The following is a 14,450-nucleotide window of genomic DNA, read 5'->3' as shown; positions in this document are numbered from 1 at the left end:
GAGGAGGATGGGGGGGTCCGTGCTGGTGAGGAGGATGGGGTCCGTGCCGGGGAGGAGGATGGGGAGGTCCGTGCCGGGGAGGAGGATGGGGGGGTCCATGCCGGGGAGGAGGATGGGGGGGTCCGTGCCGGGGAGGAGGATGGGGGGGTCCGTGCCGGGGAGGAGGATGGGGGGGGGGGTCCGTGCCGGGGAGGAGGATGGGGGGGGTCCGTGCCGGGGAGGGGGGATGGGGTCCGTGCCGGGGAGGAGGATGGGGGGGGTCCGTGCCGGGGAGGAGGATGGGGGGGTCCGTGCCGGGGAAGGGGGATGTGGTCCGTGCCGGGGAGGAGGATGGGGGGGTCAGTGCCGGGGAGGAGGATGGGGGGGTCCGTGCTGGGGAGGGGGGGTGCGAGGGCAAGTGAGTTGGTCCACCTGGCCAGGTGCAAGCCTCCAACAGTTGGACCCATGCGGTCCATGCCACCTGGCTGGGGGGCAGAGGGGGTATGGGCAATGATGACATGTCGTCGTTTCCCCCCAACCAGGCCATCATGTTTTCCGATCAGCCAGCGATGTTGGCCGCCGTGGCGGCAGCCGCTAATGTCCATGTTTCCCTGGATGAGGAGGAGGAGTGTGCCAGAGAGGCGGCGCAGGCTGCCGCAGAGGGTCAGGCGGCAGCCGCCCAGGCTGGAGGGACACCTGACCGACAGGACGAGGAGGGGGAGGAGGACGTCGCGGCCCCACGGCAACGGAGGCACCCGAGGGCGCCCCGTGTGTACCGGCCCCGGCAGTCATACCAGGACCTCACGGACCGGGAATGCAGGAGGAGAGTCCAGATGAGGCGGGAAACCGTGGCACACATCTGCCACCTGCTGGCACACCTGTCACCGCGTGGCACTGGCGGGGGACACCCTCTCCCCGTGTCCGTCAAGGTTTCGGTGGCCCTGAACTTTTATGCAACGGGGTCATTCCAGGCACCGAGTGGGGACCTGTCCGGCATATCGCAGACATCGGTGCACCGGTGCATCCGGGCAGTGACAGACGCCCTATATGCCATGGCGCACCGCTACATCCGCTTCCCTGTGGACCGGGCCAGCCAAGATGCCCGGGCCGTGGGCTTCTCTGCCGTGGCCGGGTTCCCCATGGTCCAGGGCGCGATTGATGGGATGCACGTCGCCGTGCGGCCACCTGCAGATAACAGGGCCGTGTTCACCAATAGGAAGGGGACCTATTCGATGAATATACAGGTGGTCTGCGACCACCGCATGATGATCCTGCACGTCTGCGCCCGTTACCCGGGCAGTGTACACGACTCATACGTGTTGTCGCGGTCATACATCACCGGCATGCACAAGATTCACCATGAAATAGAAAGTGCATGTCAGAAAGGCAAGGTCACAGTGATCATGGGGGACTTTAATATGCAGGTGGACTGGGTAAATAATACTGCCAGTGGACGCAAGGAAAGGGAATTCATTGAATGTTTACAGGAGGGCTTTTTGGAACATCTTGTGATGGAGCCCACGAGGGAACAGGCCATTCTGGACTTAGTGTTATGTAATGAGCCAGACTTGATTAAAGATCTTAAAGTAAGGGAACACTTGGGAGGCAGTGATCATAATATGGTAGAATTCAATCTCCAATTTGAAAGAAAGAAGGTAGAATCAGATGTAAAGGTGTTGCAGTTAAATAAAGGTAACTACAGGGGCATGAGGGAGGAACTGACGAAAATCGACTGGGAGCAGAACCTAGTGGGAAAGACAGTAGAAAAGCAATGGCAGGAGTTTCTGGGAGTAATTGAGGACACAGTACAGAGGTTCATCCCAAAGAAAAGAAAGGTTATCAGAGGGGGGATTAGGCAGCCATGGCTGACAAAGGAAGTTAGAGAGATAAGGAAAGAGAGGATCAAATTTGAAGGTAGGCTAGCCAGTAACATTAGGAATGATAGTAAAAGTTTCTTCAAATACATTAAAAGCAAACGGGAGGCAAAAGTTGACATTGGGCCGCTCCAAAATGACGCTGGTAATTTGTGATGGGAGACAAGGAAATAGCCGAGGAACTGAATAAGTACTTTGCCTCAGTCTTCACAGTAGAAGACATGAGTAATCTCCCAACAATTCAGGAGAGTCAGGGGACAGAGTTGAATATGGTAGCCATCACAAAGGAGAAAGTGGTAGAGAAACTAAGAGGTCTAAAAATTGATAAATCTCCGGGCCCAGATGGGCTACATCCTAGAGTTCTAAAGGAGATAGCTGAAGAAATAGTGGAGGCGTTAGTTATGATCTTTCAAAAGTCACTGGAGTCAGGGAAAGTCCCAGAGGATTGGAAAATCGCTGTTGTAACCCCCCTGTTCAAGAAGGGAACAAGGAAAAAAATGGAAAATCATAGGCCAATTAGCCTAACCTCGGTTGTTGGCAAGATTCTAGAATCCATTGTTCAGGATGAGATTTCTAAATTCTTGGAAGTGCAGGGTCGGATTAGGACAAGTCAGCATGGATTTAGTAAGGGGAGGTCGTGCCTGACAAACCTGTTAGAGTTCTTTGAAGAGATAACAAATAGGTTAGGCCAAGGAGAGCCAATGGATGTTATCTATCTTGACTTCCAAAAGGCCTTTGATAAGGTGCCTCTCGGGAGACTGCTAAGTAAAATAAGGGCCCATGGTATTCGAGGCAAGGTACTAACATGGATTGACGACTGGCTGTCAGGCAGAAGGCAGAGAGTTGGGATAAAAGGTTATTTTTCGGATTGGCAACCGGTGACGAGTGGTGTCCCGCAGGGTTCAGTGTTGGGGCCACAGCTGTTCTCTTTATATATTAACGATCTAGATGACGGGACTGAGGGCATTCTGGCTAAGTTTGCCGACGATACAAAGATAAGTGGAGGGGCAGGTAGTATGGAGGAGGTGGGGAGGCTGCAGAAAGATTTAGACAGTTTAGGAGTGGTCCAAGAAATGGCTGATGAAATTCAACGTGGGCAAGTGCGAGGACTTGCACTTTGGAAAAAAGAATAGAGGCATGGACTATTTTCTAAACGGTGACAAAATTCATAATGCTGAAGTGCAAAGGGACTTGGGAGTCCTAGTCCAGGATTCTCTAAAGGTAAACTTGCAGGTTGAGTCCGTAATTAAGAAAGCAAATGCAATGTTGTCATTCATCTCAAGAGGCTTGGAATATAAAAGCAGGGATGTACTTCTGAAGCTTTATAAAGCATTAGTTAGGCCCCATTTAGAATACTGTGAGCAATTTTGGGCCCCACACCTCAGGAAGGACATACTGGCACTGGAGCGGGTCCAGCGGAGATTCACACGGATGATCCCAGGAATGGTAGGCCTAACATACGATGAACGTCTGAGGATCCTGGGATTATATTCATTGGAGTTTAGGAGGTTGAGGGGAGATCTAATAGAAACTTACAACATAATGAATGGCTTAGAGAGGGTGGATGTAGGGAAGTTGTTTCCATTAACAGGGGAGACTAGGACCCGGGGGCACAGCCTGAGAATAAAAGGGAGTCACTTTAGAACAGAAATGAGGAGAAATTTCTTCAGCCAGAGAGTGGTGGGTCTGTGGAATTCATTGCCACAGAGGGCGGTGGAGGCCGGGACGTTGAGTGTCTTTAAGACAGAAGTTGATAAATTCTTGATTTCTCGAGGAATTAAGGGCTATGGAGAGAGAGCGGGTAAATGGAGTTGAAATCAGCCATGATTGAATGGTGGAGTGGACTCGATGGGCCGAATGGCCTTACTTCCACTCCTATGTCTTATGGTCTTATGTACGAGGGACGCCATCCCCGGCTGAGGGGCTGGTTGCTGGGCGACAGGGGCTACCCATTGCGATCGTGGCTGATGACGCCTGTACGGAGGCCACGCAATGAGGCGGAGAACCGCTACAATGATGCTCATGTAGCGACAAGGGGAGTGATAGAGAGGTGCTTTGGCGTGCTGAAGATGCGTTTCAGGTGCCTGGACCTCTCTGGGGGCGCCCTCCAGTATCGGTCAGATAGGGTCAGCCGCATCATTGTGGTGTGCTGCGTCCTGCACAACATAGCCCAACAGAGGGGCGATGTGCCGCAGGCAGAGGAGGGCCGAGTGGAGGAGCAGCAGGAAGAGGCGCAGTCCTCCCCAGATGAGGGGGATGGGGGCAATGGTCAGGGCAGACGGGCTAGACACGGGCGGGTGGCTGTCCACCGTTACCGGCTGGCCCAGCGGGCACGGGACAGACTGATAGCCGCCCGCTTCACTGACTAGATGGGCGTGGGAATCGGGTAGTATGGCCCCAGACCGCACACCATGGCAACAGCCGACCACCCACACCCCCCACCCATCCACCCACCCAGCACCCTCACCCCCCTCCCCAACCCCACCCACCCCACCCGCATGCACACCATCCCCCCATTGCCGATCCACCTGCGGCACAACGGCTGGGCTCACACAGTTGCCGGTGGACGCGTGTCTATTGCAGGCAAGGGAGGATGATGACAACCCGCCCTGCGATGAGCTCCTGGCTCCACATCATTGGACGATGTCTGACCCATGGCCACAGGACCACCCATCCACCCGGACCATCCCTGCATGCGGCTGTGACACTGCAGCGCACGGTCCCGTCCTCTGCCCGGGGGATGTTGATGGCGGCCCAGGGGGAAGGGGGCAGACTCACCTGGGGCTGAGGTAAGACCACCCCTCACACACACACACACTTGTGCTCAACGTACATGACACCCCACACGCTTTGGACAGAGCACAAAGGCAGCTTCTGTAGGTGTAACATTGACTTTAATAACCAAAGGAGTTCATGCACGTGCCCTAGCCCCTAAAACTCATCTGTGCCCTGCACCCGTGCCAACTTACTCAGTGTCTAATTGTTTGGCCTTCGGGCCCTTTGACTACGTCTACGTGGTTCCCCAGACGGCACAGCAGAACTGGAGGTGGACTCCTGTGATTCCTGCCCTCTGACACGGGATCCCTTTGGCGGCCGTTTCCTGGGGCGTCCTGGCCTAGATGGGCCAGGCTGCGGCCCGGGCGACTGGGATGGCGAGCTGCCAGCCTGTCCTGCCCGTTGCCCACCCGATGCACCTGGGACGGAAGGGGGGGGGAGTCCGAGGTGTTGCGGTGTTCCGGGACCTCCCCTACAGGGGGACCCGGGACGGACCACACCACCTCCTCCTCCCTCGGGGTGCCCAATGGCCCCCAGGCCTCTACATGGGTGGGGGATGCGAACGGACTGGCCATCCGACGCCCCCCCGACATCTGGCGCTGCCAGTCCTGGAGGCCCGTGCTGGTATCGACAGGGGTCTGCAGGTTTGCAGCCATGGAGCTCAGGGGATTGGCAAACCCTGTCTGTGACAGTGCGACTCCGGCTCGCACATGGCCAATGGCGCCGATGCCCTCAGCGATGGCCTGCAGAGACTGGGCTATGGCCTGCTGAGACTGGGCCATGGCCTGCAGAGACTGGGCCATGGCGTTGAGCGCCTCTGCCATCTGGCGCTGGCACTGGCTCATGGCCTCCTGTGAGAGGGCAGCCATGTCCTGGGCCACAGACGCCGCCTGCACAGAAATCCCCAGGCCTCGCAAACCGTTCCCCATGTCTGACACCGTCGCACCCATTGCCTCCACCGCGGACGCCACCCGTGCGGTGTCGGCCTGGGTGGCACCACTCCCAGCTCCTGGACGCGGGTGGACTCCTCCACCTGCGACTGCAGCCGCCGCAAGCCGGCCGTCACCCTCTTCGCTCGTCTCCGGGTCGGTGGTTGCATCGGATCTATGGGTGGGTGTGGTAACTCCAGGAACCCGGGATCCATCTGGGCGGCAGATGTTCGCTTGGGCTGGGCTGCCCTCCAACCGCCCGGCCCCTCTGCTGCTCCTACCTCCACCTGCTGTACCGGGACGGCTGTGTTGTGCGCACCAGTGAGTGTACCAGACGCCTCATCACTAAAGTGCCCAACCGAGGTGAGTGTTTCTGCGATGGTGGAGGGTGTTGGTGACAGCAGTGGCGTTGTGTCTAGCTCTTCGTCCCACTCTGAGTCCATGGCACTTTGGGGTGGGGGTTCGTCTCCACCCATCCACTCTGTGTCACTGTCCGGTATTTCGTTTTCCTGGGTAGTGCTGTCCAGGGTAGGGGTGTCCTGGGTAGTGGTGTCCTGGGTAGTGGTGTCCTGGGGAGTGGTGTCCTGGGAAGTGGTGTCCTGGCTCGGCTGTGACGGGGGCCTGTGGCTGCCCCTCTCGTCGCTGGGTGGCACACGCCTGCGTCATCGCACCCGCACGAGACGGGGGCGTCGTCTCCCTGTTGCTCCATGTCTCTCCGTCTCCAGTGGTCTCCAAGGGACATCCTGCGGGCGTCGCATGCCGGAGGGTCCGGGTCTCTCTGTCTCCCGTGGTGTGCGAGGGGCATCCTGCGGGAGTCGCATGCCGGAGGGTCCAGGTCTCTCCGTCTCCCGTGGCCTCCGAGGGGCATCATGCAGGCGTCGCATGCCGGAGGGTCGGGTCTCTCCGTCTCCCGTGGCCTCCGAGGGGCATCCTGCGGGCGGTCTGCATCTGCGGGGGGTGGGTGCCTCGACGTTTGCTCCTGCGATACACAATGAAGCATGCATGGTTCGACACAGGCAGTGATCAGGTGATACGGGGGAGGGGGATATAGGGGAGGGGGGATATGGGGACGGGCTGTCGGTGGCTTACTTGCTAGTACGCCCCCGACCTCTGCATCAGCAACCTCCCGGTCCTCAGGTCCACCAGTCAGTTCCAGGGCCCTTTCCTCGTGTACGGTCAGTGGCCTCTCATCAGCGGGGCTCCTCCAGTCCTCACATGCTCCCTGGTGTTGTGTGCGCGCTTCTCCTGGGGGGGGTGGTGGGGGTAAAAGGCAACAGTGTTAGGCAGGTATATGAATGCACGCCATCGGTTGCGCGTGTATTGCAGAGGTTAAGGTTAGGGCTGGATTCACTTGGGGAAATGGGGGAGGGGGGATATGGGGGAGGGGGGGATATGGCGGAGGGGGGATATGGGGAGGGGGATATGGGGGAGGGGGGATATGGGGGAGGAGGGGATATGGGGGATATGGGGGAGGGGGGATATGGGGGAGGGGGGATATGGGGGAGGGGGGATATGGGGGAGGGGGGATATGGGGGAGGGGGGATATGGGGGATGAGTGGGGATATGGGGATGAGTGGGGATATGGGGATGAGGGGGGATATGGGGGATGAGGGGGATATGGGGGATGAGGGGGGATATGGGGGATGAGGGGGGATATGGGGGATGAGGGGGGATATGGGGGATATGGATATCGGGCAGGGGGGGGGAGGCTCACCCTGGCTGCTCTGATGAGGTCATTCACCTTCTTGTGGCACTGGGTGCCTGTCCGTGGTGTCAGGACCACAGCGGTGACGGCCTCTGCCACCTCCCTCCACAGATGCCGGCTGTGGTGTGGGGCAACTCTGCGGCCGTATCCGGGATACAGGGCGTCCCTCCTCTGCTCCAGGAGCACCTCCACATCCCGTGACTGGAACCTCGGGACTGAGCGGCGGGCGGCCATCCGGTTGGGTGTTCCGGTCGGGTGGGGGGGGGGGAACAGCGCGTCCTGATGAGCCATCATGCCGTGCGGCGTGAAGCACGTGAGCAAGCGCGGATCCCGTCACGTCGCTGCTAGCCCATTTCGGGCCGGAGACTTTGCGACGTTTGAGGCAGCGTGATGAAGGTCGGATTTGCGCCGTTTTTGGCGCCGATCGGCGGACTTTGCGCCGATAACGGAGAATTTCGGCACAGGAGACATTTCTTCACACAAAGAGTGGTGAGCCTGTGGAATTCATTACCACAGGACGTAGTTGATGCTAAAACTTTGAATATATTCAAGAGGTGGCTGGATATAGCACTTGGGGAGAATGGGATCAAAGGCTATGGGGAGAAAGCAGGATTAGGCATTTGAGTTGGATGATCAGCCATGATGGTGATGAATGGCGGAGCAGGTTCGAAGGGCCAAAAGGCCTCCTCCTGCTCCTATCTTCTCTGTATCTATGTATCCAAATTCCTCTGCAGACTTCCAGTATCCTCTGCACTTTTTGCTTTACCACTCATCTTAGGGTCGTCTGCAAACTTGGACACATTGCACTTGGTCCCCAACTCCAAATCATCAATGTAAATTGTGAACAATTGTGGGCCCAACACTGATCCCTGAGGGACACCACTAGCTACTGATTGCCAACCAGAGAAACACGCATTTACCCTTAACGCTATGCATCTTTATCTAATGCAGCAACCTGGTGTGTGGCTGTAGGGCCAGATATCCTCCCATGAACAGAGTCCGACGATCGAATGGTCTAGTAATGAAAATCTAGTTGCCTATGGCCTAGCCCTGGAATTTTGTGTTGATGTGAATGAGCTATCAGCTAAAGAATGGCAATAGATTCAGGTTCAGCCACCTCAGGGGAGAAGCTTCGTTTGAAGGGTTGGGTGGAGCTCACAGTGAGAGAGAGAGCGCTTTTTGGGATCAAATACAGAGAAGCAGGTCAGCTGCCAGTGGAAGAGGTCATGACAAGACCCACAGAAGGAAGTCATGAAAATGCTGTAAAACAGATATAGAGAGGCAGCCAGTCTGGTCAGAAAACCTGCAAGCGGGGTGGCACGGTGGCGCAGTTGTTAGCACTGCTGCCTCACGGCGCTGAGGACCCGGGTTCGATCCTGGCTCTGGGTCTCTGTCCGTGTGGAGTTTGCACATTCTCCCCCGTGTCTGCATGGGGCTCGCCCCCACAAACCAAAGATGTGCAGGTCGGGTGGATTGGCCACGCTAAATTGCCCCATAATTGGGAGAAAAAAAAAATTGGGTACTCTAAATTTTTTAAGAAAGGAAACCTGCAAGCAAATAGATACAGGCAGCCATGGAACAGATCATCGGGCAAGCCACCATGAAAGAAAACTTTGACAAAGGATTCTGAAAGAGATGTCCCGAACAGAAGGAAGATTGCTTCCCAAATCAAAGTGCTGCCTTTGCCTGGATGTGTAAGTGGAACGAGAGCTGAGTTTAAGGCCAAGTGGTATTTAATGGCAAGTCGTGATAAAATTAAACTGTATATAACCTGTTTGTGTTAGAAATGTGAAGTTTGAAAGTTAAATTGTGTTTTCTTTTCTTTTGTTTTAATAAAGTTTTGTTTAACACAAAACAAAGCCCAATTTCTGACATCATCACTCCTGGAAAGAATCTATCTTTTCTGCACAGTCTTAACATTACCCATCTCGTTCAGTATCTTAACTTTTGTTAAAGTCTGACCAGATGTCTGTAACAACATTAATCCCTTTGACAAGGTTTGACAAAGAGTCATCTGGACTCGAAACGTTAGCTCTTTTCTCTCCCTACAGATGCTGCCAAACTGCTGAGATTTTCCAGCATTTTGAAATGAAATGAAATGAAAATTGCTTATTGTCACAAGTCGGCTTCAAATGAAGTTACTGTGAAAAGACCCTAGTCGCCACATTCCGCCGCCTGTTCGGGGAGGCTGGTACGGGAATTGAACCGTGCTGCTGGCCTGCCTTGGTCTGCTTTCAAAGCCAGCGATTGCCCAGTGAGCTAAACCAGCCCCTTAGATTTTCTCTTTTATTTTCAGATTCCAGCACCCGCAGTAATTTGCTTTTATATCAATATTAATCCCTTCTTAGTTTCACCCTTTTCCCTCCCGTCTGTATGTGTCTGTCTTGTATGTGTTTGTGTAGAGGGTGGGACGGTAAAAGAGGGAAGTAGGAGATTAACTGGCTGTTACTCTGTTATAATTATATTTCAACTTTGTTTCAGTTATAAATAAACAGTTATTGTGTTCAACTTACAACCCTGGTGGCTATAATTTATTGAGCCGTCAAGGGGCTAAAGATTCTGCAAATTTTATACGTATTATTCACTTGTGTTGGGACTCGGGGGTGGGGGGGGGGGGCTGGAATTGACCGCGCACTCACCCAGGGTGTCACAACAATGAATGCGCACTCACCCAGGGTGTCACAACAATGACCGCGCACTCACCCAGGGTGTCACAACAATGGCCGCGCACTCACCCAGGGTGTCACAACAATGAACGCGCACTCACCCAGGGTGTCACAACACCCTCCATGTCAAGATTATATTAATTGGGGTTTAGGAGGTTGAGGGGAGATCTAATAGAAACTTACAAGATAATGAATGGCTTAGATAGGGTGGACGTAGGGAAGTTGTTTCCATTAGCAGCGGAGACTAGGACCCGGGGGAACAGCCTTAGAATAAAAGGGAGTCACTTTAGAACAGAGATGAGGAGAAATTTCTTCAGCCAGAGAGTGGTGGGTCTGTGGAATTCATTGCCACAGAGGGCGGTGGAGGCCGGGACGTTGAGTGTCTTTAAGACAGAAGTTGATAAATTCTTGATTTCGCGAGGAATTAAGGGCTATGGAGAGAGAGAGGGTAAATGGAGTTGAAATCAGCCATGATTGAATGGTGGAGTGGACTCGATGGGCCGAATGGCCTTACTTCCGCTCCTATGTCTTATGGTCTTATGGAAATGGAGTTGGGAGGGGTGATCAATTGGGGAGTATGGAGTGAGGCACTGCGAAGAGTAAACGGGACCTCCTCTTGTGCAAGAGTGAGCCTGATACAGTTTAAGGTGGTGCACAGGGTGCATATGACTCGGGTGAGAATGAGTGGGTTCTTTCAGGGGGTAGCAGATGAGGGTGAGAGGTGTGGGCGGGGGGCCAGCGAATCACATGCACATGTTTTGGGGTTGTGAACATTTGGGAAGATTCTGGGCGGGAGTGTTTGTGGTCTGAGCCAGGTTAGTGGAGGAGGAGGTCGACCCGGACCCTTTGGTGGCGATATTTGGGGTTTCAGAGAAGCCGGAGCTCATAGAGAGGAGGAAGGCCGATGTCTTGGCCTTCGCCTCTCTGATTGCACAGCGGCGAATTTTACTGGATGGCGGTCGGCATCGACACCGGGGGGTAGCAGCATGGTTGGGTGACCTGTACGACTTCCTGCGATTAGAGAAGATAAAGCATGAATTAAGGGGCTCCGCAGGGGGGTTTGAGGAAAGGTGGGGGGTGTTTGTGACCATGTTTGAGGAGATGTTCGTCGCGGGAGAGGGGGGGGGTGAAAAAGGGGAAAAACCTGTCCAGACTGTATAGTTGATTGTTGGGAAGTATGTTTCCCGGGGTGTTTATTCGCTGTAACCTGTTTTGATACATGTTTGTAATAAAATACATTTAAAAAAAATAACACCCTCCATGTCCCCTACATGATATTCTGGGCCCCCTGAGATTGGAAACAAGACTCACCGCCGGTCCTGTTGAGTGTTGAAAGGTTGCTGACACCAAGGTGGGAGGTGGCAATCTGGATGTACGCTTGATGGGACCACGGCTGCCAGGCATCGATGTAACTACAATGTAGGAGGAAGTTGGTCAAGTGTCCGGGGAGTCCACTCGGATGTCCCAGGGGGTAGTTCCTGTCCCCAGCTTCCATCAACAGCACCACATGGAGGGACTGCAACACAGCCAAGAGAAATCTGAATTTGGGGGAAAGAGAGAGAGACCGAGTCAGACTGGCGAGGGGCAGCATGGGGGAGAGGACAGCATTGGGGCCATGCCAGGGAAAGTGCAAGAACAACATGGGATTCTTGGCGATATTAATAGAGACACAGAACACAATAACAATAACATTGATTAGGCCCAGATTGGGCATTGTATACCACAATTCAGAGGAAATGTATTCAAATAGTTCCTGGGATGAGGGATTTCAGCGAGGCTGGAGGAGCCGGATAGTTCCTGGGATGAGGGATTTCAGCGTGGCTGGAGGAGCCGGGATAGTTCCTGGGATGAGGGATTTCAGCGAGGCTGGAGGAGCCGGGATAGTTCCTGGGATGAGGGATTTCAGTGAGGCTGGAGGAGCCGGGATAGTTCCTGGGATGAGGGATTTCAGCGTGACTGGAGGAGGCGGGATAGTTCCTGGGATGAGGGATTTCAGCGAGGCTGGAGGAGGCGGGATAGTTCCTGGGATGAGGGATTTCAGCGAGGCTGGAGGAGGCGGGATAGTTCCTGGGATGAGGGATTTCAGCGAGGCTGGAGGAGGCGGGATAGTTCCTGGGATGAGGGATTTCAGCGAGGCTGGAGGAGCCGGGATAGTTCCTGGGATGAGGGATTTCAGCGAGGCTGGAGGAGCCAGGATAGTTCCTGGGATGAGGGATTTCAGCGTGGCTGGAGGAGCCAGGATAGTTCCTGGGATGAGGGATTTCAGCGAGGCTGGAGGAGCAGGGATAGTTCCTGGGATGAGGGATTTCAGCGAGGCTGGAGGAGGCGGGATAGTTCCTGGGCTGAGGGATTTCAGCGAGGCTGGAGGAGCCGGGATAGTTCCTGGGATGAGGGATTTCAGCGAGGCTGGAGGAGCCGGGATAGTTCCTGGGATGAGGGATTTCAGCGAGGCTGGAGGAGCAGGGAGAGTTCCTGGGATGAGGGATTTCAGCGAGGCTGGAGGAGCCGGGATAGTTCCTGGGATGAGGGATTTCAGCGAGGCTGGAGGAGCAGGGAGAGTTCCTGGGATGAGGGATTTCAGCGAGGCTGGAGGAGCCGGGACAGTTCCTGGGATGAGGGATTTCAGCGTGGCTGGAGGAGCCGGGATAGTTCCTGGGATGAGGGATTTCAGCGAGGCTGGAGGAGCCGGGATAGTTCCTGGGATGAGGGATTTCAGCGAGGCTGGAGGAGCCGGGATAGTTCCTGGGATGAGGGATTTCAGCGAGGCTGGAGGAGCAGGGATAGTTCCTAGGATGAGGGATTTCAGCGCGGCTGGAGGAGGCGGGATAGTTCCTGGGATGAGGGATTTCAGCGAGGCTGGAGGAGCTGGGATAGTTCCTGGGATGAGGGATTTCAGCGAGGCTGGAGGAGGCGGGATAGTTCCTGGGATGAGGGATTTCAGCGAGGCTAGAGGAGCAGGGATAGTTCCTGGGCTGAGGGATTTCAGCGAGGCTGGAGGAGGCGGGATAGTTCCTGGGATGAGGGATTTCAGCGAGGCTGGAGGAGGCGGGATAGTTCCTGGGATGAGGGATTTCAGCGAGGCTGGAGGAGGCGGGATAGTTCCTGGGATGAGGGATTTCAGCGAGGCTGGAGGAGGCGGGATAGTTCCTGGGATGAGGGATTTCAGCGAGGCTGGAGGAGCCGGGATAGTTCCTGGGATGAGGGATTTCAGCGAGGCTGGAGGAGGCGGGATAGTTCCTGGGATGAGGGATTTCAGCGAGGCTAGAGGAGCAGGGATAGTTCTCCTTACAGCAGAAAAGGGGAGATTTAATCGAGCTGTTCAAATTCACGAATGGTTTTTGATAGAGTTAACCAGGAGAATCTGTTTGCAGTGACAGGAGGGGACATTGAGTGAAGAGGATCAGTGAAAGAGGTGGGGGAGGTGGGCAGGATCATTTCAATAGAGCGAGTTGTGATTTTGAAGCTGCGTCTGAAAGGGCGATGGAAGCAGATTCAATCGGAAATTTAAAAAGGGAATTGGATAAATATTTGAAGAGGATATTTGTTCTCGGGGGTGTGTTTGCTAGTGCAGTTGGGGAGGGTTTAAACTAATGTGGCAGGGGGATGGGAACCGATGTAGGAAGTCAGTGAGGACAGAAACAAAAGGCAGGAAGGGAGAGTGTGTAAAGCATGACCAGAGAAAGCAGGGCAGAGAGCAAGGAAGGTCTACATTAAACTGCATTTATTTCAATGCAAGGGGCCTGACGGGCAAAGCGGATGAACTCAGGGCATGGATGGGCACATGGGACTGGGATATTATAGCTATGACTGAAACATGGCTAAGGGAGGGGCAGGACTGGCAGCTCAATGTTCCGGGGTACAGATGCTATAGAAAGGATAGAACAGGAGGTAAGAGAGGAGGGGGAGTGGCGTTTTTGATTAGGGAGAACATCACGGCAGTACTTAGAGGGGATATATCCGAGGGTTCGCCCACTGAGTCTATATGGGTGGAACTGAAAAATAAGAAGGGAGAGATCACCTTGGTAGGACTGTACTACAGGCCCCCAAATAGTCAGCGGGAAATTGAGGAGCAAATATGTAAGGAGATTACAGATAGCTGCAAGAATAATAGGGTGGTAGTAGTAGGGGACTTTAACTTTCCCAGCATTGACTGGGACAGCCATAGCATTAGGGGCTTGGATGGAGGGAAATTTGTTGAGTGTATTCAGGAGGAATTTCTCATTCAGTATGTGGATGGACCGACTAGAGAGGGGGCAAAACTTGACCTCGTCTTGGGAAATAAGGAAGGGCAAGTGACAGAAGTGCTAGTGAGGGATCACTTTGGGACAAGTGACCATAACTCCATTAGTTTTAAGATAGCTATGGTGAATGATAGGTCTGGCCCAAGAGTTAAAATTCTTAATTGGGGCAAGGCCAATTTTGATGGTATCAGACAGGAACTTGCAGAGGTAGATTGGGGGAGACTGTTGGCAGGCAAAGGGACGGCTGGTAAATGGGAGGCTTTTAAAAATGTGTTAACCAG

The 14,450-nt window shown here is 54.5% G+C and overlaps 1 protein-coding gene across 1 annotated transcript in view; it reads right to left on the bottom strand.

Moving 5' to 3' along the window:
* LOC140391348 (dynein heavy chain domain-containing protein 1-like) overlaps window positions 1-14,450 on the bottom strand; it is a 479,751-nt gene that overhangs the window by 310,140 nt on the left and 155,161 nt on the right. Inside the window, exon 6 of the mRNA XM_072475926.1 lies at window positions 11,240-11,466. Coding sequence (XP_072332027.1) covers window positions 11,240-11,466 — 227 coding nt within the window. The remainder of the gene's footprint in view (window positions 1-11,239; window positions 11,467-14,450) is intronic.

The sequence above is a fragment of the Scyliorhinus torazame genome, chromosome 15, assembly GCF_047496885.1.
Source record: "Scyliorhinus torazame isolate Kashiwa2021f chromosome 15, sScyTor2.1, whole genome shotgun sequence".
Classification (NCBI taxonomy): domain Eukaryota; kingdom Metazoa; phylum Chordata; class Chondrichthyes; order Carcharhiniformes; family Scyliorhinidae; genus Scyliorhinus; species Scyliorhinus torazame.
The sequence above is the reverse complement of the archived record's forward strand: the minus strand, read 5'-3'. Positions and strand labels throughout refer to the sequence as shown.